The following is a 27,038-nucleotide window of genomic DNA, read 5'->3' on the forward strand; positions in this document are numbered from 1 at the left end:
ACAGATCTTTTTCTACACTGTGCCACAGAACCTATTAAATTAATAAAACATAACAACAATGGCGGGACAACATGGAAATTGGTACCACCACAAATTTCAAAGAAACATAAATATCTGAAATACTATGTGGGTGATGCAAAATAATTTGTAAAATGCGGTCCATATGGGGACTCTTGTGTCATTGCATTCACGTTTCTAAAGTTATTCTACAATACGAATATTCTGCAGCGTCGGAACAGGAAAGAAGGGAAGGCCTAAAAAACTATTTTGGTTTTCTCTCATAGTATTTTATCACAGACAATTATGGAACAAATTCATATTTGAAAAAGTCTCCTTGTGCTACAATCTAATATATGGAAGAAAATAATTACTCTTCTTAAGAGTACGGTATAAGCTGTTCCTATACCAGAATCTGGTTTTCAAATCTCATCTAGTGCAGTCCCCAAAATCAGTCTTTCCTTCTCATCCTGTCTGGTAAGCCTCCGCTGACCCAGAATTCTGGTTGACTTTTCTGAACTGTATTCCTTTTCCTAAACCTCTCCAGTTCTTTTCCTTCACCCCTCTTTCTTCCCCTTCAACTCTTCTGCCAGAAGAAGGAGCCACTGGCTCCGAAAGCTTGTAAAAGCTAAATCCTTTTGTGTATGTTCCCCTGCCACCACTAGGTGAGTAGATTTCTTATCTATCCATTTAAGTTATATTATCAATAATTGATTATTTTCATTGTTATAATGTGCAGAGATAGGTAGTATTTTCAATAATAACATACGATGAGACTGAAAGTCTTGGCACTGAGTACATCAAATGCATTGCTTCACATGTTCATTTACTAACGGAGTTCACTGAAACTCAACTCAGTATCTCTAACACTGTTCAATTACTTCACAGCTGTTGCAAGTTATTAGGAGGCCATTCACTTCTAGCAATAATGTATTTTAACATTACATAAATTCACCATCTGTCTACATAAAATGAGACTGTCACCTCACCAGGCTATGAAGCACTAGGCACTAAATTATTCCTCACGACCATGAACTATGTCTCAGATACAGTGGATAGACAAAAATATGGAAAAACCAAAAGCACAAACATTACCGTGCATTCATCCTAGTGCTCACCAAACCAGTCCTGGGTGATATGAGCTGAGTGAACTGGGGCCCTGCCATCTTGGAACACAGCCTCACCATTGGGGAACAAACATTTTACCATAGGAAGAACCTGATCAGCCAAAATGGTCACATAATCCTTGGCAGTAATGTGACCTTACATAGTAGGGTCTATTGAATACTATGATATGACTGCGCAAATCATCACTGAGCTCCCACCATGTTTCCCTCTTGGGGTGTAAATTTGGCCAGAAGTTGGAAACAGTGTGAAATAAGACTCAATCGAACAAATGACTTTCTTCCATTGCTTCCAGCTTTTATGGCTTTGGCATCACGTTTTCCTGTTCTGGAAATATGCATAATTGATGAGTAGGTTTGTAATTCCAGCTCACCCTGCTTATGTTTCATCACAATCCTCTTCAATGACCTTTGATCACAATCCCTCAAAACACACTTTGGATCCGTTGTGATGATGTTATTCTGCTTTTCTCTATGTGGTATAAATCTTTGATACAGTAGCTCTTGAAATGTCAACACTTCGACCACCTCAGTTATGAAAGCTCCCACCATACGAGCACCAACAACATACCAACATTCGAATTCACGTAGCTCCAACGTAACGCACTTGCAGCGACACAGAACACTGTTCTGACACTTACAACATTTTGCAGATACTGCACAGATGTCGTTTGTGGTCAAATACAACAGCACAACCAACAGGCTCGGCTAGAAACTACATTTATGTTCAAGCACGCATTTCTTGTAGTATTTCCATATTTCAAACCACTCCCTGTATTCAGTATCACAACATGAATAAATGTGAGTTCCGAAAGAATGCAATCCAAAGTTTCCAACATAAAATTTCGTTTTACTGCAAATAAACATTTTATCATTTGAGTGTACTATGCCAAAACTGTTCTGTAACATCTTGGGCAAGTCACAGTAAATGTCCAAAACATGTGTAACAACTTATTTTTAAGCAGTCAGAATTTTCATACTTGTAAAATACAAAAGAAAATGTATATTACACAGTATACACATCATCTGCCACAAATAATTATCATTTAGTCCTTGAAATCAACTAGATGCTCTTTCACTGCAAGACTGTGACTGAATTAATGGTCTTAATGGTAACATACAAAACTTCAGCAAACTAATGAATTTTACTATACAATGGTGGTCTCTGGAATTAATTCTTAAATTTAAAGAAAATTGCCAACATATTTAATCACCTACAGTTTATACAATTACAGTAAGCATAGCTTAAAAAAAATATACTGCCTGTGTACTATGCCTTGAATACAAAAATATTCTTAAAGTCACTATCCATATATAAAACACCAGAAACAAAATTTCAGTGCCAGATATCAAGCTTCTTCCTCTATACCAAAACTAATGACAGGGGTATCTTATTTTTAAGTATACAATGTGTCCTTTTAACACTGCAGTTTTCATAGACATGGCTACCAGTTACAATTAATCAGAACATATTGAGAGTTATTTTGCAGGAATGAGAAAAAGAAAACAAATACTGTTGCAACAACAGAGAGGTAGTGACAGGTTGGTTGGATAGGGAAAAGGAAAACTGTAACCACCATTCATAAACATTTGGGAGTATCTGTAAAAATAAAACACACAAATTAATACATTCAAGATAGTAAAACATCGCACAAATAAAAAAAAGTTGTTCTCACTGCTAATGGAAAGATGCTCTGGAAGAGAATAAATTACTAATAGTATTGATACTCTTCAAGGTACACTCCAGGACTTCACAAATAATTTGGCGAGAGAAAACAAATGTTTTTTCCTCTCTCACTGGTCACTTAAGAATGCCTATGGTACCTGGTATAAGCAGTGCCATGTCAACAGAAACAGACTGTCATGACACGACTGTTGGAAAGCTGTCCAAATTTTCCCTCTGCGAAAGGCAAATAGTACTACCCAATATTACAAAACCCTTCTACAATGCACAAAATATAAATCTGGAACAATTAATTTTCATTTGTTATCCCATCCCCACCCGGAAAAAAAAGATGTAAGCCATTGACCAACTATCACTGCAACATTTCTGCTTAGTACATTTTATTTGTTTTACTTTACAAACATATGTGCAATGTTGAAAGAAGCTGAAACTCATAAATTATTTTGAAATTTGTGACATATTAATCATATCCCTACCACTAATATTTTCATTTTAACTACATGGTGTACATGATCATATTAATGGTGTCATGGCTGCAAGTAATTGGATGATGTCATAAAGCTATATTTCCACCAAAACTTGAGATAAATACAGGATCTTAACACCACCTTAATGACTAAATATTGAAGAATTTTTTAATGTGTGATTTCTAACTGAACTGTGACATTTCATGAAAGCACAGGTTAATGCCATTCTTTACAGTTACACTGCCAAACTCGACAGGGAACATTAGGGCAACCACCAATAACATCACACAACCTCATTGGGCTTGGTGGTTGGAATATAACTACAGCATCAGTGTATGTGTTATTACAAATAAGAGTTCACAATGAGTGCATCACAGGTTGGAGTAAACTGAGATAATGGCAAATTATATTAATTTGTTGGTATTAACATAGCCTTCTGAATTCACTTAAAAATTTAAGTTCTGGTTTATAAAAACTGCAATGCTAAATATGAAGTAGTAAGAGTAATCAAATTTATTACACAGGGTGTACGTAAAGTCCGGAAACACTTTCAATTATTTATTACACAAGAACCAAACATAGCACAGACATCATATTTATGTCATTTTGAAGAGAAACCCTGAAAGTTTTGTTTCATGTATGCCAGCACAGCGTAGTTTGGTAATTTGCCGATAGTCAGCGCTAGTCGCAAACATTGCAAGTTCAGGTGCAGAGTGAACTTTCCGTGTGTTGAAGTTCAACAAAAACAAGTGTGCTACAGCTGTTCAACGGATGTTTAGAACCAAGTACGGTAAGAAGCCACGAACAAGGAAGATAATTTACCATTGGCACAACAAATTCGTTACGACGGGTCGCAAAGAGAAGCGGATACCCCAGTGTGAATTAAGTGAATGTGGAGGGCGTACAAGAGACATTCATAAGGATTCCAAAGAAATCGGTGAGTCGTGCATCCCGTGAACTTCAATGACTGTGTGGAAAGTCCTGCGACAGAAGCTGTCTATGAAACCATTCAAATTGGAGCTAGGGAAGAAGCTCAATGACGACGACAAAGACAAGCGTTTTGAGTTTTGTTTGCAGTTGCAACAACTGAACGAGGATGGGGATGGCATTGCTGATCGCTTAATTTTTAGCGACAAAGCCACTTTTCTCACTGAAGGAAAAGTGAACAGCCGTAACTGTTGAATCTGGGGAAAAAAGCATCCACACGAATGCATTGAATTTTAGTGTGATTCCCCCAACGTATATGTTTTTTGTGCCTTGTCACGTCGAAAACTGTACAGGCCATTCTTCTTCGCCGAGAGCACTGTCACTGGATATTCCTACCTGGACATGTTGAAGCAAGGGCTGATGCCTCAAATGCAATCAGACTATCCATTCAGCAGGATGGGGCTCCACCCCATTTTCATCGTGCAGTTCATGAGTACCTGAATACGGAGCTGCCGCATCAATGGATCGGACGTGCTACAGAAGGGGCAGCTGTTTCATAAAATGGCCTCCCGTATCACCAGATCTCACTCCGTGTGACTTTTTTCTGTCGGGACACAAAGATCTGGTGTACGTACCACCTCTACCACATGACATAGCAGAGCTCTGGGAGAGAATACGGGAACTGACTGTCACAGTCACAGTCACAGTCAAGGACGGGTATGGCAAGAATTCAATTATCATACTGACGTCTGCCGGGTCACTACTGGTTCGCATATCAAATGTTCGTAAAAAAAACTTTCAAAATTTCTCTTCAAAATGCAATATGTGTGACATCTGTACAATGTTTAGTGCCTGTGCAATAAATAATTGAAAGTGTTCCCGGACTTTATGTACACCCAGTACAGACTACAACAAAGTACGCATTACTGCATCTTCAAAAGAAAGGAATTATGTACAGAAACACATGCAAGATTGCTAAAATTCTTCCTATAATGACAGAGCGCACACCACTTATGTCAGTCTGTCAGCATAACACACACTACAAATATTCACACCATTCAGTCATTCACAGACTACTGTATGTTGTGCAGGTGTGATAATGTATACAAGATGAAAAAAGATAAAACACAATCTTTATGTGACAGGAAAAAGCTAGTTTGCATTCAGGTTTTACTGTGACTGCTACTTGATCCCTAATTGCACCCTTACAGTATGACATACTATATCAGTTGGTCAACTCAGTGACATAACTTACAACTTACTCCGTATCTGTCCTTGTGCTGTGCAGGAAGGCAAACACAACAAAGTAGCGCCTGTGTAGCCCAATGGAAAATGATTTTTATGTTTTGAGCAATAGGACAGATGCAGATTTGTGTGGACCCAAATGGATCTTACTTTGAAGGTAACTATAACTGGAATGTAATTAGTAACAACACACACTGTCAGCCTCAGTCTTGTATCTGTTGTCTCACATATTACATACAACTCTTTCCGGTGGAGCACAGGAAAAGGTCTGTATTTTCATGAAACATGTCACAACATAAAGATACCATATGTAGTGTGAAAGTACAAGAAATGGCCACTACTGATAGATAAATCACATCTGTTTTGTAGGAGTGTACTGAGCCTCACTGTAACTTGTGGTAGTAACACCATAAAAACACTGATTAAGTTAGTATTATAACTGACCACTTTATGGTCAACAACTTCCCTATAAAACACCATGTTTCACAGTACAAACTGCGCATGCTGCAGTAGTTTGTGAAATTTGATTATGCTTAATTCCCACATTTGTTAATCCCACCAAACGCAACTGGGTGTCACTGAGCACCAAATCAGAGATAAACAAACTGCTAACTTGTGATACACAGCAATTGTGTTTCCGTGTATTGGTATCTGATGCTATATGGCTGAGACCAGATGCCACATACTACTACAATGAAGTGGAGCTTTACTGAATGTACTACACATGGACAAAGGCACAATGTCTGGTCCATGTGCTATTATGATCAGGCTGATCAGTGTAGACTAGCCACAAGGTTAGTAAGATTGCCACAGTGCACGGTTAAAATGGATGTAGTATCCCCATGAACCAACTCACCAAAGCCAGCATTCTACAGTCATATAGCTTGCCCAGAGATGTAATAGCTGCAATTTTTTATTAAAATCCTAACAAAGGACTCTCAAAAAGATGGCAGAAGGGCATATTAAGCTTAAATGATAGACAAATATCTCGAGGGGATGCCATGTACACAAAAAGTGCTACATTATGCTCTGCTGTACGCCCAAAAGTTCATGCACCCCCCCCTCCCACCCCCCCCTCTCTCTCTCTCTCTCTCTCTCTCTCTCTCTCTCTCTCACACACACACACACACACACACACACACACACACAAAACGAAGCACAGCATTCTTGTTTTTAAAAATTAACTAGCAGAATTAAGACCAATAACAGGAACATACAGATACCACCACTACACTTACTGAAAATTGTATTTGACAACTGGAAGAAACTAACACTTAAAAAGCATGTCAAATACTTTACTACCACTTCCTGTTTTTGAATAAAAAAAGATTTAAACTTGGAAACACATTTTGGTGCTTAATAATGATAGGAATGTGCTTGGGGTTCCCATTAAAAATTATGTTTAGGGCACAACCACCACCACCACCACCACCACCACCTCAAACAAGCCATACATACACCACAGTACCAAGTCACAGTGGGTTTGACACTTTCATCTTGGGTTAACAACAAACTGGGTAGGAATGACGGAAGGCTCTCCACAATATGTATTAGTGTTAGGAAGCAGATAAATGTGTTTTTGGGACATATTTCAACTTATCTAAAAATAAATTTAGTGAGCAGATGAAAATAAAAGTAACCAATTTATTTTACACAGCCACAGTGACAATTCAACAAGTGGTATGAGGTCTTCCTTCGTTTTTGCACAGGAAGGATGAAAAACATTGGATGACCAAGAGGATAAGCTGGGTTTAAACTTAAGATTGCATCAACAGTAGTAATGTATCTGATATAACAATATCTTTACAGAACACAAAGAAAGTCTTACACCAATACAAGGAAATTATATTTTTATTTCTGGTCTGTTCATCCAGACATATACTACGAATATAACTAAACTTACTACTTACAACATGTGCAAATATTGTTTAATACTAAGAAGAGTTATGATTCCAACAAATAATTGTGCGACAGGCGACAGAAGAAACTCTTAAACAATGTCTGTGGACACTCACATGCCAGTGGCCGCTGTCGCCGACAGGACAAATCCTCCAGGACTTCCGGCAGGAGAACCATTCACCAGGAGGATCTGCTGCTTGTCCTGGTTCACGGGCAGGCTCGCCCCCATGCCCGGAACACTGGCCCCCGGCGACCCCAGCACGGGCACCAAAAGCACTCCGGGCGGATTCTGGGCTCCGATCAGGTACGCCGTCTGCGTCGAGGGGGGCAACTGCGAACGGATGTCGCAAAGGGGGGTCATGCCCCGGGAGGCGGAAAATGCCGTGACCGCATCCGGGCCTGCTGGACGGGTGGTCAGCGTGGCCCCGGCAGGAGACACGGAGAGCACATTGTGCTTAGGCAATACGATGTAGCGTCGCCCGCCGGCTCTCATCAGCCCTTGGGAGACAGGGGGAGGGGGCGGCGGGCAACCGGTCAGTGTCGCAGCAGCGGGGGACACCGCCGGGAGTGGGGGCCTTAGGCAGCCTCCAGGTCCTGACACGCGTATCTGGGATGAGGGTGGCAACCAAGTAGTGACAGAGCCCACAATGGACACCGTAGTTACCGCATTCGTCAGTGTCTGCGTAGCTCTGTCGGCCTGGTCCAGTTTGACATATGTCGGCACCATGACTAACTTCGGAGAGGGAGATTGGGAAGAAGCGGCCCCCACGAAGGACGTTGTACCGGTCGTACCCGTAGGAACGGACGAGCACAGGGAGAGAGAAGCCACATTAGGAGCAGCGATGCCCACAGGCGCAGTCTTACCATCCTGCCTCGGCAGTCGTGCGAGTGGGGGCGGAGCACCAGGTCGTGCCGAGGGCTGTTCGGTCTGCACGTATGTCGGCACCATAACGAACTTCGTAGAAGCCGACGTGGCCGAGGTGGGGACGGCGCTAGTCATCGTTCCAGTCGTATTAGTGGATACAGAGGAGCACAGAGGGGCACAGGCTGCAGTAGGGGCAGCAAAGGGTGCCAGTGAGGTCTTATTGTCCTGTCTAGGAAATCGTCTCAGTGGGGGCAGTACGCCACTTGGCTGTGCACCTCTCATTGCAGAACTGTTAACAGAACTGTGACCATTTTTCGGGCCTTCTAGGGAACTGATGGGTGTTAAAGGAGGGGGTGCAGCAGTCACGACTGTCGTGGTCACGGAGGTCGACTTCTTATCCTTCTCGAGCTGGCAGTTCTATAAAAATAAATAAGTTAATTAATTAATTAATGAAATAAAATAAATTAGCAACATTCACTGGCATAGCACAACACCATTAAAGTAAAGCTGTATTAGATAAAAAAAAAACTAAGAGTAGTCTGCATTTTTATTTTCATTTTTTACTTTTGATTACATTTAGTGCTAAGATATTAAGAAAAAAGGGGGCTATTTGCTGCTTTTATTCATCACAAATTGCAAATGACAATAAAGCTGTTTTCGGGGGGAAATAATGCTATATTTTCTATAGGTATACAGCAGTCAATAAATGAAATTTATCCCATTCTGACGATTGAATAGATTTGTCTGAAACACACAAACACAGACCTGCTATTGCCACAATGGTTTTCTATGAAGACTAAAGATTGAGTAATAAGACCGGCACAATACAAAATGTTCCCGAACTGGGTCATGCTCATACTACACAAATCCTGCATTACATGACATATGTTCATATAAGTGATTGTATGGCCTGAAGATGGGTTAGTGTATCTAGCACATAAACCAATAGGAACAAACAGCCTTCTGCAACAATGCACACCTGTTTGTCAGTCACCACAAGCCAAGGTATACTTTCACTTGCAATCTGGAGGATCAATCACTCTCACATACACTGCATAATATATTTATCTACACACACACACACACACACACACACACACACACACACACACACACACCTACGGTGCAGCCAGAATGCGAGAATGTAAAACTGAATGATGGCATCACATCAGCACTTCTCTTTAAATCTACAGTAGATACAGTCATTTCAAATTATATACCGTTTAAAAACTATGCATGTAGCAAGCTACAATTACATCATTATCAAAGAAGAGCAACCTATATGTGGTCCATTATACGAATATAAAAAGTAAACACTAAGCTAAGCTTAGAAACTTACTGGACCCTCCTGACAGATGACATGTGCCAAGCTCAGTCTAATGTACAATACTAAAAGCCATCTGATCTCACATCACAGACGAAACCAAAGCTATAGTCACTTGTTCTCTCATCCACTTCCTAGGCCTCAGCCTAGCACATCCATTTAATATCAGGAAGATAATACATTCTGGCACACCTTTCAGTGCTAAATGAAAGAATAATATTATTGCTTCACACTCAAAACTACAGTTTCACTCTCAAAACTACACAACGTAAAGAGTAAGGAGTCTTAACTAACCTTACAGATGTAGTTACGCATGCTGGTGTTAATAGACCCAAGGCCCACACACTCCGAGTGGTACAGGCAGAGACAGAGTTGGCACTGCAGCGATGGCACCGTCCCCAGCAAACCTGGGCACTGGATGGTACAGACTCCGTACTTCTTTGCCGGTCCCAAAACTGTTTCACCGGTGGTCACAGTCACCGTCGCTGTGGCTGTCGCTCCTGCATTTACTGTGCAAACCCTGTAAACCGGGGGTTCTGTTCGGCGCTGGCACGTCGCTGGTCCGTTCCCCTGAATTTCAGATCTCGAGGGAACGTAGGAACGAAAGGTGGAAACACGGAGGATGAGTGTGAAAGGATAACTCTAAACAGAATATGTACACTGAGCTAGACATAACCGATCCAATACTTTTTAATGCGCGTAGGTAAGACCACATTTTCCATGCAAAGTAAAATTGGACCGTTAAATAATGCACACGTGAATGAAAGGAACTGGAAAATCACATTCGACAAAGATACAGAACTGAGACAGTGGACTTAAAGAGAAAGCAATTCTGTGTTATAACAACAGGTCTGATTAGCTTTGGGCATGGAGAAATCAGCTGATATGCAGTACCTCATTTATTTACCAATCGAGTGCCAGTGAATACAAATAAACACAACCTACTAAAAACTTACTGGTAGTTTTTAAATATACTTAAAGGCAGAAGAGAGATTTTAAGACAAAAATAATTCAGCATTAACCATCAGACAAATGCTATGGTAAATTGTTCACACATATAGTATTATCATACTTCAATATGAAATGGCTGTCTTTATAATTTATTTATATCTTTACAAGTGAAGCTAGATATCTACTGTTAGTCTCACTATGTTGGCAATTTTCTGCTATGAAATTTTTAAATCTCACAAAACTTTCAAAGAGAATGCAGCTACAAGAGATTCCACTTATATTTGTTCTGCATCAAAGCTGTACTAAAGAATTTAACAAAAGGGGGTACCACCACAACTGATGCATCCAAAGGAAAGGGAACGATTTGTATAATGTTCCACCATGTGTCAGTATGTACGAAATCATTCCTAAGCACAGTATGCACCCATATATCTGACAATAATTGATAGCCTACTGCATACAGAGCTCAAAATATACCAGAAGCTTATAAATTTAGTAAAACAAAATTGGTGAGACTTTTAGTCAAAAAAGGAAGTTCTGTTTTTATACAACAGCCACACTGAACTTTTAACAGTTATCACAACTCTCAATTTTTTGTTTCATGCTAAAAGTGTGTGTGGTAAACAATCTCAAATTTATACGATGGACAGGATGCTGAAACATTTGAGACTGAACTTCATACCAAGAAACTGTCTCTGACAAAGAAAAAATGTTGACAGTGTATTTTTTTTTAATTACTGTGTTCAGTGTATTGAACTATACAAAATGTCTTTAGAATGTAAGCAATACAGCTGATATAAAACAAAAAGAACCAAAATTAATCACCGAGTTAAATCTAACTACAAATTATGAGAATATTTGTGAATTAAGATTGCATGACTTATGAAACTTTGGATAGCACTGATCCACTTACACAATAACAAATATAATCGCACACTAAATACTATCAAAAGCAGCACTGGCACTTCGTACACTCTAAAATCTGAAGTGTAGAATGAATATGCAAAAGGCTTTGTACAACATACCTCCCTTTATATAGCATTCTCTACTAACGGTGTTTTATCACCTAACAAATATTTTCAGAACCAAAGTGCGCATAATTTCAATGTTATGGGTATATTTTCTGCTGGCAATCTGAATTAAATAATGCTCTACAAATAAAATTAACTACCGTATTTTAGACATCAATAAAATCGTCAAAAAACTAATGCCTACAATGTATTAAATTGCTGAATATACAACTAGTGAACTAGTATTCACACGGTATCTCCTCCTTGTAAAAAGGCGAGGGAAGCAAGCACAGCGTATACTTGATGGGGCACTATGTATCCTACTGCAGCAGTGTTTATATCCAACACTGCAATTCTCAATTTGGTTAGAGAAAAAATATTCATCGCTAGTATTTGTACGATAATGGGAGGAAAAGTGGCACTCGATCATCGAACTATGCACCAAATCCCTACACTAAATTTCAAGCCTGTCTTCATTGTGTACTCGACCAAACAAGTTAAGCCACTGTCAACTGCGACTGGTCAGAGAGAGAATTGCGAAGTTCAGCTACGCTACTCAGTGCTATATGAGGGTAGGCTATGGGTTTCACTCTTACACTTCCTTCCATTCAACAGCCCTCCATAATAAGACAACAACAAAACTAGACTGCAAAGGCACTCATCACAGTTAACCACGGAAGACTAATACATGCTCGACACACGGTTTAAAATCAGAGGGGGGCAAATGGCAAACAACTTCTGTGATGCGCTTGCGGTCATGTAGAATTCCCACAATGTCCTCCTCGATGATCACTTACAACAACAGCACAAACTAATTTTGAATGACACACATTCAAAATTTAAAGCGAGAGTCATAACATGCCGAGACAAAAATCTGCAGCAATGTATGCAGATTAACAACAGATTGCAACACACTGTTCTTCACTGAGTAATTAGAGTGAGTCGGTTATAAAGGACATGTAATGGGGGAGTTTGTGGTTTAGTGCCACAGTTGCATAAAGTAGTAGAAGAAGCAGACTACGAAATATAACCAGAGTGACAACAGTAGGAACTGAAACTCTCACACTTGAATGATTGTTTGGGCATACGGCAGGTGTTCCGCAGGACATGATCGTGGACGGAAGATCTAGAGGATACTTGCAGGCTAAGAATCAGTGTTCGAAAAATGGTGGAGAGTTAGGATTAAAATTTCATGTGACTAGAGATTCAGCACTGTTACAGATAGCAGAAGGATGCACAAAGAAAGTATGATGGTCGAGTAGTAAAGTGAATCTCTCCCTCCCCCTTCTTTTAAAAAACGGTAAGTTTAGTATTTTAGCTGTCTCACTGGAGTGAACAGATGAAAAGCAAACATTTTTTTTAAACCAGGAACAGCTCTGCAAATACGGGTGACCCAAACAAGGAACAGCACATCTACCAGAGCATAAGAAAAATCAATACAAGGTACTGAACATGAAAATGACATATCTCTCACATACAGGCCACCAAAAACTGTGTACTGCACTGCTGATTTATCTTATAGTCAATTCTTTTGTAAGAATAAGCTAAAATTCTGTTTTTCCTTTTCTAAAATTTGTGCATTTTACGAACGCATGGGACATTCATCGTTTGTGTGTCCGTTAAGGAACAGATAAGTGAAATCGTGTTGAATGTTACCTTTGTGATGACTTAGGCAGAAAAAACAACTCTACTCAATAAAAACACAAAAAGCACAACACAGAAGCTCATTTATCAATTGTCACACAATGTGCAGCATCTATTAAAATCCCATCCCCTCTTCATTTTTAGTCATCTCCTACAAAACCACTATGACAGATGTAATGATAACTAGCACATTACAAACACGTTACAATTTCACATCCCCACACACTAATTCACCAGTCTCTGGTTGAGAGCTGCACAGTACGTGTCCAGCAGCCCACCTACAGATTATTTTTCCACTGATACATATAGAAGAATCAGACAACACAAAGGTACTCACTTTGGAGGGACCGCCACCTGGCCACCGCCCTTGCCCCCACGCGGTAACCTGCCGGGTCCCCTCGACGGTGTAGACTGGAGTGCAGGTGCGGCTCCCGGGCTGCTGAGGACTTTTGTAGTGGAAGCCCCGTCCTTGTCTTTCCACATTGGGGGCAGCATGCCTATTTCCATGTTTCCACCACTGCCACCTGCTTGTGACGTCACACCTCGGTTCACACCGCCCCCTCTGGGAGAAGTTTGACCTCTGCCGCGGCCTGACCTCGGTGACGTTACCTGTTGTGGAAAGTCCTCGTTGAGTCAGAGATGTGAACATTACATTTACTTAAACCCCTGGAAGATAGCCGTAACGCAATTACTGTTGCCACATGTTTGATGAATTCTCACATGATACACTGAAAGCACAAACAGTGGTCACTGCTCATAATTCAAGCATCATAACCAAGTCCAACAGAGCTGCAAAAACAGGAGGTACAATAAATGAAATATTCAAAAGTATTACTAATCAGTGTCTCGGCAAATGGTCCACCAATCATTCAATTCTGTACAAGACCTGACACACCACAATCAGTAACACAGCACCAGGGGAAAGGAAATACGCGACACTAATTCTACAACTTGAAAATCATATATATGTGACACTAATTCTACAACTTGAAAATCATATATTATACATCATCTCAAGCACTTACTTCAGCATCAATAACTCTACATGTCATTGGTTATTTTGGAGATGAAAACATTAGAAATTTGTTGTACTTTACATACTTCTATTTATTTTCTGAGGCAATCCCACAAAATGTACTCATCACAAAGACCTAGTTCCATCAGTTCTTTGTATCTACTAGTGCACCCAGCTTTACTGTTATTCTGGCGTTTTCACTGTCAGAAAATCTTAAAGCAATACTTCTGATGTCCTTCATGTTAACAGTAATGTTTCACGGCATATCAAAATAGACAGGTGTCTGATCTCCATTGCACATACAGTCTAACAAATAAATAGTCATGCTGTTTGTACAGATTCTTTACATGACACCGAAATGCAAATAGTTTCTCATAAAACAGATCTGGAAGTCACTGAGCTGGTGTTCTGCACCATAACGTAAGCCCAGCCCTTTTCATTTTCCTCACATACAGGCATTCACTGTACCTGCTTTGAATTTCGTGACACATACATGAGTAGAATTCCTCTTATCTCCAATACCTTCACTTCGGTAGTTCATCAAATATTCAAGAATATCTTCACTGTGTTTCTCTTGCAAGTACTGACCAACACGGCACTCAAGTTCAGGAAACCTACCCTGCTTTTATCCCCTGATCCCCTCTGGCTGGCGTGTATAACTGGTTTTATTTAATTTGTTATTTATCTAATGCCATCTATGAACATTCACATCTGTGACACTGAATGTCATTCCTAATGCACAGTTGTCTGTGGCCTCTGTTTCATGAATCACCAGCAACTTAAGATTAATGTCCTATTTTCTGCACGAACAAACTGTGTGTCACAAACTCGTACAGCTAAATTTCTCGACAGTCATGGCTGTAATTTGTATCCATTATAAATTACAGCAACTTACAGTTCTTAAGTGCTGATAACATAAGCAAACTCAATGAAAACAATATGTTAGCCCTCACAGCTCCCTGTGGCTGACTTGAGAAACTCTTACCACTTCGGATTAACACTTTAGGCAACTGAAAATAAACAGTGTTGTAGAATGATTGAATCTCACATTTCATTTCTCATTTGTTATGCTGCATTTCAAGTATTCTGTGCGAACTTATTTTTGTTGGCATAATTTGTCTCCTGTAGAAATGAGTACTATTGTTGAGTATTTGTCCATTTTAGAGGTGATTCAATTCGACTACAAATAGGGAAGGGGGTAGATCTATATATTATTATTCATCAGTCTTTCCTTCTCATCCCGTCAGGTAAGTCTATCCTGACCCAGGGTTTTGAGCGACTTTTCCGAACTCTACTCCTTTTTCCTAAAGCTCTCCAGTTACTTTCCCTTCACTCCTCTTCCTTCCCCTCCAACCCCTCTGCTGGAAGAAGGAGCCTTAGGCTCAGATTGCTTGCATAAGTAAAACCTTTTTAATACATGTATGTGTGTTCTCTTGTCACCACTTGGCGAGTAGATTTTTTTATCCATACTATTAAATCTTATTGTCAAATTTATTTACAGACTGAGCACTGAAGCAGCAACGCAAATATTATGATTGGGTAAAAGTATGTTTCCCTAAAGCTACAAACAGAGAAAACATAGTTCTTACAAATACTGTTCAAAAAACAACTGCAGCAACCTCTCAACTACTTCAATACATTATGCCAAAAAATTGAAACATTCACAACACAATTCGTACAAATTTTGTGCAGTCTGCCTGCTATGTTTGAAATCGGCACATGAAAGGCTTACACAATCTTTCAGCATTGCAAGTATGTTGACCAAACAAGGGCTTCTGCAGATAAAACAAGATGGAAACCGGAGCTAGCAAAATCAGCATAATGAGATGCACAGCCAAAAATTTCGAAATGCAATGGCTGCAGAAAATTTATTTGTCAGTGAACAGTATATAGGCAAACAATGAACTCAATTAGGTTAACTGTGCTGAAAACTCTGAGCCTTAATCTGAAAGGTCTATTGCAATTTCCCCGACCAAGATACCAGTAGGAAACAACAACTGAGTCTCACAGTTCTTTGCTTTCACAGAGTTGCCTACACACTACCTTGCTTATCACACCCTGTACGCGTGATGATGAATTTCAACTGGTGCTACTTCCTCTGACATCCTGTATGTTAGAAACCTTTTCATAGACTGTAGAAAAAATTGACATGATATACATCAACCAAAAAAGAGTCAGATTTTGAAAATACAATGTAATTGGATAAATAAAAAAATCTACTCACTCAGCAGTGGCATGAGAACATACGTATAAATGGTATTACAGTTTGCAAACTTCTGCAGCCAGTGGCTCCTCCTCCTAGCAGAACAGTTGAAGGGGAAGGAAGAGGGGTGAAAGGAATATGTTTGGTGATGTTTAGGGAAAGGATAGACTTCAAGAAAGTCACCCATAACCACGGATCAGGGTAGACTTATTCACCAGAAATCCTTTACCTTCGTCCCTCTTCTTTCCCCTTCAATCCTTCCACCAGAAAAAGAATCCACTAGCTCTAAAAGTTTGCAGACATGTTATACAGAAAGATTAGGCACAATTTTAGATAAGGCAAAAGTAAAGGTGCCAATCTATGACATGCAGATGGGAAACACCTTAAATTAGCAACTACAAAGAAGGAATGTGTCAAATGCCTGGATGACAGAACATCTGCCATGAAGTGTGATGAGGTGGAAATTGATGGGAAAAATGTGTGCTCTAGAAATGAAGCCAGAGTTGGAGAGGGCAATGAATGATCCGAGATCAAGCAATTCAGAAGTCAATACACACCTTCAGAGCTTCTGAAATGTGTGAAATACACAAGAACTAGAAAATTATTTGAGCTAGTGTCAAATATCTATGAAACGGGTAGATTATTATCAGATTTACAGGGAAAGCCATCCCATTACCAAAGAAGTGAAGTGAGTAACTGTCAAAGCTATTGACCCTTCTAAAGCACAGTCCAGAGAGCAGAAATTAAAAAAAACTTAAGACATTATTGGCTTTGGTGACTGTGGTTTCAGGACAGGAAAATATATTTGAGAAGTATGAGGGGCATGCAATAAGTAATACAACACCTTTTTTTCTCAGCCATTTTGGTTGAAAAATGTGGATTTTGTTGGGGACATCATGAAACATTCCCACTTCAGCCAATATAGTTTCATGAAGTTCCGACTGGTGGTGGCACTATATGTAACCTTCAAAATGGTGTCTGTACTATAGGTACTCCAAGCAGATAGCTGTAACTTGAGTTCCTTTTGGTGGAAACCAGAGCATGGCAAGTATTCATAGGCCCTTGCAGGATGTCTACAGGGACCTGGCAGTGAGACATTGGGCAAGGCACCTATTATCATCGCAACAAGGTCACGCAAACCTGTCTGATCTCCAGCATGATGACCAGTTACCACAGCTGTGACTCCTGCAATGTTGGAACGTGCAGACACACTCATTCGAGGCGACTGATGGATCACAATCAAACACCTCATTGCTCAACTGGAAGTCTCTGTTGGTGGTACTGAGACACTCATTGACCAGTTGGGGTTCTCGGAGGTGTGTGTCCACTGGGTTTCCTGCATCCCCAACGGAAGACCATAAAGAGCAACACAGGACCTTTAGTGCACAATTTGCTTGCGTGTTACAGGGCTGATTGTGACAACATCTTTTTTGGTCAAACATCATCACTTCAAACAGAAACAAAACAGCAAATCCCGGAGGGGCACCACACCACCTCTGCTCCGAAGAAAATGTTAAAAATGCACCTTCAACCAGTAAAGTCACGGTGACGATATTTTGGGACTCTGAAGAGGTTATTCTGTTTGATGTTCTCTCTCTCCTGATGCAATGACCAATTCTGAAGTGAACTGTGCAGCCCTCAGGAAACTGAAGAAATGGCTTCAGCCTCTTCGTCATCACAAGGATGCAAACAAACTTCTCCTTCTCTGTGACAACGCAATGCCTCACACAAATCTGTGCACCCGAGAAGAGTTCACAGAACGTAGCTGGACTGTTCCTCCTCATCCACCCTATGGCCTGAATCTCACATTTTCCGACTTCCATCCATTTGGCCCAATGAATAATGCTCTCCACATGAAGTAGTAAGTGGATGATGAGGAGGTTACTGATACAAAAAGACGGCTCCAATGTTGTCCGGTAGAGCGGTACCATGGCACGCCCTCCCAATAATGTGGCATCAGGCCACTGTACTGAACCGAGATTATGTTGAAAAATAGGATTTTGTAACCAGAAGACTGGAGAATAATATGGTGTACTGGAAAACTGAATAAAACTAACCTGCTCTCAGAAAAAAAAGTGTTGCATTGCTTATTGAACAGCACTTAAATTTCATAAGGGAAAGAATTGGGATACTTTTCTAATCTATGGCAGGCTTACAGAACGCTTTCAACAAGGGAAATAGTATTTTCTTAATCTTCAGGCATGTGTGACGAAAGTGCAGAGGCATAAAAATAATCTGGTCTTTACAAAATGCAAATATGTATAATAAAAAATAGAAGATGCGCAAAGACAAGTTTGTGTTAAGAAGTATGTAAGGAAGAGATGCGGCTTACCACCTCTGCCATTAAACTCATGTGTCAAAGATGAATGATCAAGTAAATGAAATAAAATTCCAGAGGACGAAAAGCACACATGGAACATACACCACTGATGAGGCTGTCAGACAATAAAATTCTCATGGGAGTAAGAATGACTCTGAATATTGCTGAAAAGAGAGCACACTTTGTGCAATTCGTAATGTAAGAATAAATGAAGCTATTGTGCCTATCTGCAACTCAGCATCTCCGCTATATGGTGTGTAGCAACTTTTATTCTCTAATATTGTTACATTCCATCCTGGATTTTCCATTGTTTGATAAAACAAAGAAAAATAATAGACAGGAGAGCAGTTACTCGCTTAATGTCAACATTGACAACAACAGAAGCTTATAGGTGCAAAATTATTCTATCTAGAAAGTGTAACTATACACAATGACTAAAGAAAGGCACGCAATCAATTATACCAAAGCAAAACAGATTTTCCAAGTAGAAGACCACCAGGTACAAGGTACTCAGGAAGAATTCTGTGGAAAACTTTAGGCAGAGAGGGGAGAAGAGTAGAGGACACCAAAGACTAGAATATGGAAAACAGATTATAGATGCAGCTGAGTGTAAAATTTACAAAGCAATGAAATGATTTGTGATATAGGAAAAGATGGAGAATGGTTTCATACAGGCTAAGAGAGAGAGAAAGAGAGAGAGACGTAAAAGTAACCAATCTAACTGCCACTTATAGTAAGCACTTCCCACATACCTCACACCTCGTCAGTAAGCACACATACCCTTCAGTGTCTTCTAATGCCAAATGAATACATCTATGCAGGTTAAACCAAAAACCCTGTGAAAATGTTTGAGATGATGCACTGAGAGCAAAAGACAGCATAAGAGCAAAAATCCAAGTCATTCCAACGTTTTATGTCCCTTTTTACCATTCTGATGTTACTCAATGGTGAGTGGAAGCCTATTTAAAGATCCATTCCTTAAATGGAGACATTAACAGAAATTACCTGTGGTTAAGAGCAATTGAGGAAGAAAGGATAAAGACTGTAAAGTGTGTGTGTGTGTGTGTGTGTGTGTGTGTGTGTGTGTGTGTGTGTGTGTATTGTTGACAAAGCTCTTAATGGCTGAAACCTTTAATTGTGAGAGTCTTTTGTTGTGCCTACCTGCGACTCAGCATCTCTGCTATATGTTGAGTAGCAACTTTCCTTTTCTAATATTGTTACATTCCATCCTGGATTTTCCATAATTTTACTGAACCAATTTTATATTCATTCATAACAACGAAAGCATATAACTGAGGAAATATATTGTGCTTTAGTTAAGTCCCATAGTGCTCAGAGCCATTTATATTGTGCTTTGAATCAATATGTGGGGCAAGGTTTATTGGTTTCAACAGCAGAGCAATGTTAATGAAAAGGTAAGTATCCACCTTTGAGGCACAAACTAGGGCAAAGCTTTCCACATACAATCAACAGAACTCTAAAGAAAAATACAAGGACCTAAAAGTAACAACAAAGCTGAAATTATGATCAAACAGAAAGCTTCATGGGAAAATGAAAACAGCTAACTGATGTAATAATGAAAAGAAGACTACAGTGATTTGGGCACACACACTGAATGGATAGTAATAGACTAACCAAGGAGATCTTAAACTAACGAAATAGCTACAAATCGAATCCAACCTGGTTCACTGAAAATGACAAAGATATGATAAACACTTGAATTAGAACGGACACAAAAGGTAACAGAACATTTTTTAGAGAAGCAACATAAAGAGAGGATTACACAGAAAGAAAAAAGAGGTCAGGAAATGGAAGTGGAGAAAACGAATGACACTCCTTGGAGGATGAAGGAAGTGTGGGACCACAGAAAATTGGATACAAAAAGAATCACGGTCTATTTTTATTTACCACACCCTTCAAAAAGGTTATTTGAAAAAGAAATCTGTACTCCACATAACACGGAAGAACTGCACCACATTCTAGTACCATTAATTACTTAAAAATCAACTACCACAATTAAATATACATGAGCAATGTGATGAAGTCTATGAACCGTATGTTGCTGATGGAGTACCACAGGCAATACTCTTAAGTGGGCTGAGAGGCAAAATGTTAGAATGTATTTACCATGTTTCATGGCAATTTTGTGGCATAATTGGACCATATTTGGCATAAAATGGTTAAAACTGGAGAAGACTTTCATGAAATGGGAATATCTGCACGTGATGTTATTTTATACACCCTTCTTTTTGAGACTGCTGTGCAGGTGGCTATAAAGATACTTCAAAAGTTGAGGAAAAGAAGATGAATATGGGGACTGATGACAAACAAGAAAAAGTTCAATACTTGGCAGCACAAGTGATAAAATGAAATTTCATACACAGAACTGGCAAAAATCAACAGATTGAATGCTTTCTGTTACCCAGGAGCATCACTGTCACACAGAAGAAAAACCGCAGTTAATCATATCCTCAAAATTGGTCAAAGGTAATGGACAACACATCTGAATTCTGTCTTCTGAAACAGAAACTAAGACAAAAGACTGAATGTCGTTTACATATATCTCTCAAAGGCATTAGGTGGATTAGAGGGGAGGACGAGAGAATTCATAACACTGGGAATGTCCTTTTCTACGTCTGTCCATCTACACTCCGCAATGTTGCCTTACTGTGTCTGTGTGGGGCGGTACTTTATGCACCATTAACACTCCTGCCCTCTCCCTATCCTTGTACAGTCACAAATGATGAGTGGAAACAATGAGTTTTAATAAGTGACCATTTGAGCTCAAATGCCTCCAATTCTCATGGCCTTTTTGTGAGATGTATGTAGAAGGAAGCAATATATTGATTAAGTCTTCTATGGCTTTGCAGTCTCAGGGGAGGGGAAAAAAGTACTATGATACACTAATGTCTCTCTTTTAGTTTCTGCTACTGCAGTTGTACAACACTTTTGTGCTTACTAAATGAAACTGCAGAGAAACTCTTAACAATTCATTGGATCTTCTCCATATTTCCAATCCATTATTTATGCGATACAAAAAAAAATGGAATGGCAATGCTTTTATACATCAAAGCAGATTAGGGTAGATCTGTCTGACTCAATGAATAGAGAAAAATCTGCAAGCAAGAAACACACACATTGTGGACTCGAACTCGACGCTCATGTATTCTCGACACAAGAATGGAAAGGAATGAAGGTCAACAATATGTACTATTGTAATATTACTTCAGGAATAAACATAAAAAAAATGTTGCCTACCTACAGACAATCTAAACAATTCTCAGGAGCTTTAAGCTGAGTGGTCAGCGCGACTGAATGTCAATCCTAAGTGTTCAATTCCCAGCTGAGTCGAATACTTTCTCTGCTCGGGGACTTGGTGTTGTGTTTTGTCCTAATCATCATCATTTCATCCCCATCGACACACAAGTCGCCGAAGTGGTGTCAAATCGAAAGACTTGCACCCGGCGAATGGTCTACCTGCCGGGAGGCCCTAGTCACACGACATTTACATTCAGTCACACAATTCATATGCTGGTATATTGCTAACACCATTTCATGGTAGAAAAGAGAGAGAGGCATTTTTGTCTGCATTTAAGTGAAAGAAAGTAATAATTTTGTATGTAATCAAGAGACATGTTTAATACCATAAAGAGAAAGTTACGGCAAGAGGAAACATTACATAAGACAACAGATATATTGGCAGAGAAAAGACAGTTTGGAGAGGAAGACAGAATCTTTTGCTTGATATATTCTGTTTATCAAATATAAGACTGTAGCTGGTAAGCAAAAATCCTCTCCATTTCTGTACTGTTGTCATGGAGAGAGAACAATAGCAAGTACCACCCCACCTAACATACTGAACTGGGTATAGCAAGTATCACCTCACCTAACATACTGAACTGGGTAGTGACAGGGAAAAAACTGGCTAGTTGAATAAGCCACCCAGAATTAATCACAAACAAGTGTGCTTCAAAAAAATGTCACCTGTTATTGAGCACCAATCTCAGATGGATGGTTGAAAGCTCCAATATCTGGTTTAGGCACTGTCAAGAAACAAAATCCAACAGGAACTAGGACAAATAGCCATTTTTGTGGTGCAGAAAAGGAATAAAAGAAACTTTTTTTAACACATGCCATGCAACTTTGAACATTTAGAGCATTCTAAAATCAATACTGTAACTTCCATTATACAGTGTCAATCAAAATGGTTATCTACTTCATTTTTTTTTTTTTTCAATTTCAGCACATGTGAACATTTCTGGGAATTTAATTGAATTAATTTTCGCAAATCTACATAGCATTGTCCAACAATAAAGCAGAAAGCTTACATTTTCTGAAAATAATATGTTCTGTGGCATTCATAAAATGAGTTTCAATTTAAAAAAAACTGGGTTATGAGTGCCCATGCAGTGCAGTACAGGGGTAAAGAAAGGTACTCACCTTTATACGAGGAAATGAGCGAGCGAGCTTCAGGTGTGACTGCGAACGCCCTGCGTGTTTGTTCAGCCCGCTGGGGCCAGCGATAGCTGGAGGGATTTTCTGCTCCGCAGCTCCTGAAGTATCAGCAGGGGTGGCGCCCTGGTCTCTGTTGACAGAGCCTGAAGAACTGCTCTCTGAAAGGCCATCGGTTTCCTCTTCCACAGACATTGGCTCCTGTTTGACGTTGGACGGGCCGGAAGCAGATGACTGGTCTGATACAGGTGACATTTCACCAGCAGAAGCTTTCAGCTTCTGAATACGCTTCACAGATGAGGCAGTAGGTGTAGAAGGTGAACCGGTATCCTAAACGAAGTACACCAAAATTAGTTTAGTGATAACCAAAATTAAAACATCTGTTGCAAATGCAACGCCAATAAATATGATAGTCTTTATGAGTGTCCTGGGAAGTAACTGAAAATTCCTCCTATTCTGAAAACTTAACTTCAATCTTCTCAAAATACCAACCCTCAAAAGTCATATGCAGCAGTAACTAAGTGAAAGCTCCATAATTTACGTATCTTGTGGAGTTCGTTCACACACCGTCGGGTGGCTTGCGGAGTATGGATGTATATGTAGAAATGTTTCAAAGAATACTAGACAAAAGTGCTAACCAACAAAAGTGTATATTGCACTGCTGCACGTTATATATTTTGTTAAATTCAAAGACAAGAAAATAAATACAATAAAACAAACCAATTTATATACCAGACCTAATTTTCTACTGGAAAATATGGAACTAGTTGTTGGCAACGACTGCTGCATTTGAAAGTGTAAGAGGTAATGTAATCAAATTACTCCTTCCTAAATTGATAATTAGCACTGCCGACCCCTTCATATAGGTCCCATAAAAGGAACCTGAAGGGCACAAATGTTGCAGCAGGATGCTCACAAATTCAAGGAGAGATTTACTGAGAACTGAAAGAGTTTGTACGTGATTTAACGACTTAGAGAAAACTTTTGACAATGTGCGAAAATCACATAAATAAAGTAGTGGACAAGACGATCACTTACAAACTCACTATATTGGGCAGGGGGTATGTGGGAAACACGTGGAGGTTTTCAGTAAGACAGAAACACTGAGAAAACAAATGGGTAGAATTGAAGGAAGATGTAGAATAAGGCCGCTGTCTAGCAACAACACTCTTCAATATGACAGAGTATTTAGAAGATATGATTGAGTGTTGTTTACTGATCGACAAAGAGGCAAATCCAGGATGGAATGTAACAATACCAGAGAAGGAAAGTTGCAACTCACCATATAGCGGAGGTGCTGAGTCGCGATAGGCACAACAAAAAGATCAGCTTTCGGCCATTAAGGCCTTTGTCAGCAGTACACACACACACACACACACACACACACACACACACACAAACGCAATTTGCACACACGTCTGCAGTCTCAGAGAGCTGAAACTACACTGCAATTGGCAGTGTAGTTTCAGCTCTCTGAGACTGCAGACATGTGCGCAAGTTGCATTTGTGTGTGTGTGTGTGTGTGTGTGTGTGTGCCCGCGCGCGTGCGCATGCATGTGTGTATGTGTGTTTACTGCTGACAAAGGCCTTAATGGCCGAAAGCTATAATTGTGTGAATATTTTTGTTGTGCCTATCGTGACTCAGCATCTCCGCTATATGGTGAGTTGCAACTTTCCTTCTCTGGTATTGTTGCTAAGGAACAAGAGATATCTGTAGAAAATGTGGGTTCTTCTGGCCAAGGATGAAAAGGAGCTTCAAGAAATGATAGAGGAGATCAGAATTATGAGTAAAAGATTATGAAATGAAAAATAAATGTAAAGAAAATGACAGTAGGAAAGAATGAAAGGTTAAAAATAATGCTCTATGGAGACAAAATGGTACATGTGTCAGATTTTTTAAAGTACATAACAAGTACAATAGAAAGCAATTACAAATGCATTAAGAACAACAATGTCAAGCCTGGCATTCTCTGAGACAATGATTTTCAGTACCTATGTGAACATGAGATTAAGAAAAATAATTGACCAGGTGGAGTAGGATTCATGCACTGAGGGTTGCATACAAAATTAATCATGTGTAGAGACAGTTCACCCATTCTGGAAATCGAGAATCATGACCATTTTTCCCTGTTATCAATAATGATACTGTCAAGATATAATTCCCATGTATTCCAAGATTTTCAAGAAGGTTTTAATGTCAAGTTTAACATCTGATGACAAAAGAAGTTTTTTTTGTTTAATGTAATTAAAAAAAAAAAACAAATTTTGAAATTTCCCTTCACCTGTACTGTGAAACCTTGCCTCTTGTTGAGGGAGTTTGTGAGTATCAAAATATGTGACATAAATGCCCATATCTTTTGACTGCATTGACTTGGAAGTTTCAATTTGTTTACACCTCCAAGGAACGATAGACCTTAGTATGTGATACAAATTTCAACATCTATCCATTCCGGAGGAAAAAGGTTTTTTAAAATTCAGGCAGACAGGTGGACGACAAAGTGATCCTATAAAGATTCCATTTCACCGATTGTGGTAAGGAACCCTAAAAATTATGAAGTGTATTATCTAAAGTGGCCTACTATAAGGCAAGAACTTGAAATGTGGAAAGAAGATAGGAGGGCAATGAGGGCTTTTGAAACATCTAAATAGTAGAAACTGGAAAAAGTGGCTAGGCAACAAATGAAGAAATCCAATTATTGGACATAACTAAACATGGAAAAAGAAATGGGATTGGGCGTATACTGAGATAGCATCGTTGGTTGGTCGATTTGGGAGAAGGGACCAAATAGCAAACTCATTGGTCCCATCACATTAGGGAAGGATGGGGGAGGAGTTGGCCATGTACTTCACGGGAACTATGCTGGCATTTGCCTGAAGCAATTCAGGGAAATCACAGGAGAACCAAAATCAGGATGGCCAGACACTGGTTAAAACCATCGTCCTCCCAATTGCGAGTCTAATGTTCTCACCACTGTCCCACTTCGCTCTGTCTGACATAGCATGGCTGGATTTTGAAAATCACTTTAGGCAGTGGCACAAAAGGACCCAGATCTTAGGAAACCTGCTGAATAGTTGCAAAATCTACAAACTGATGAATGAACTGACCAACTACAGAAAACGGCAGGGACCTATTTGTCACATGCAGAAATCTCACAATGGTTAGGGGCGTTTCTGAAAGGAAGATTAGGGCTTAATGTTCTGACAATGACGAATCCTTAGACAGAGACCAAGCTCAAACAGGAGAAGGGAACTGGCCGTACCCATTCCAAAGGAACTACTACGGCATTTAGCTTAAGTGGTTTAGAGAAACAAAGGATTGGTGTCTGGAGCAAAATTTGAACCACCGTACTCTTGAATGCAAATCCAAGTGTCTTACTACTCCACTTGTTGCCACTATTGGATTCTTCTGCAAAACTCATGAGGGCATGGTCCAGCATATCGAGCAGGAGTCTCTTCTACCTTCAACCAGTATGATTATGCTGGTTTGTCACTCTGCAGTAAGATCCAGGTGCAAGGCTGCCATTTCAATCAATACAGCTGCATCTAACCAGCAATTACCATGCTGAAAATCACTTCTGACCGGTTAGATGATGCTGATGATGATGATGATATCTTTAGATTCACAGAAATTAAATTTACCAATGTTAATTGTAATGACAATTAACCATTCAACTCTCTGTTCCCAAGTAAAACAATATGATACAGGCTGACTACAAGTTTTCTAGGCATGGAACACGAGTCTGCATTACACCGAACATGATAATGGGTACAGCAAGCATGTTCTTCAGCCGCTCTCCTTGCATAAAATACATTTACTTTGGTAAAAGCAGTTTCTAAGCATGTGGGTCAATTTTTAATCTTTACAAACACTGCTCTTCTGCCTGAATGACCATGACAAAATGTAGAGAAGA

General features: G+C 39.6%; 1 protein-coding gene across 3 annotated transcripts in view; it reads right to left on the reverse strand.

Annotated features, from left to right (window-relative positions):
- The window catches only part of LOC124551348, a 193,262-nt gene that overhangs the window by 68,701 nt on the left and 97,523 nt on the right, over positions 1-27,038 (reverse strand). For 2 of the 3 annotated variants that reach the window (XM_047126379.1, XM_047126380.1), the window contains exons 7-10: positions 23,116-23,457; positions 13,475-13,746; positions 9,827-10,052; positions 7,460-8,625 (exon numbers count right to left, since the gene is read on the reverse strand). In XM_047126379.1, coding sequence (XP_046982335.1) covers positions 7,460-8,625; positions 9,827-10,052; positions 13,475-13,746; positions 23,116-23,457 — 2,006 coding nt within the window. The remainder of the gene's footprint in view (positions 1-7,459; positions 8,626-9,826; positions 10,053-13,474; positions 13,747-23,115; positions 23,458-27,038) is intronic. The other variant, XM_047126381.1, reaches the window with a different exon arrangement.

This window comes from Schistocerca americana, chromosome 9 (assembly GCF_021461395.2).
Source record: "Schistocerca americana isolate TAMUIC-IGC-003095 chromosome 9, iqSchAmer2.1, whole genome shotgun sequence".
NCBI classification, from domain to species: domain Eukaryota; kingdom Metazoa; phylum Arthropoda; class Insecta; order Orthoptera; family Acrididae; genus Schistocerca; species Schistocerca americana.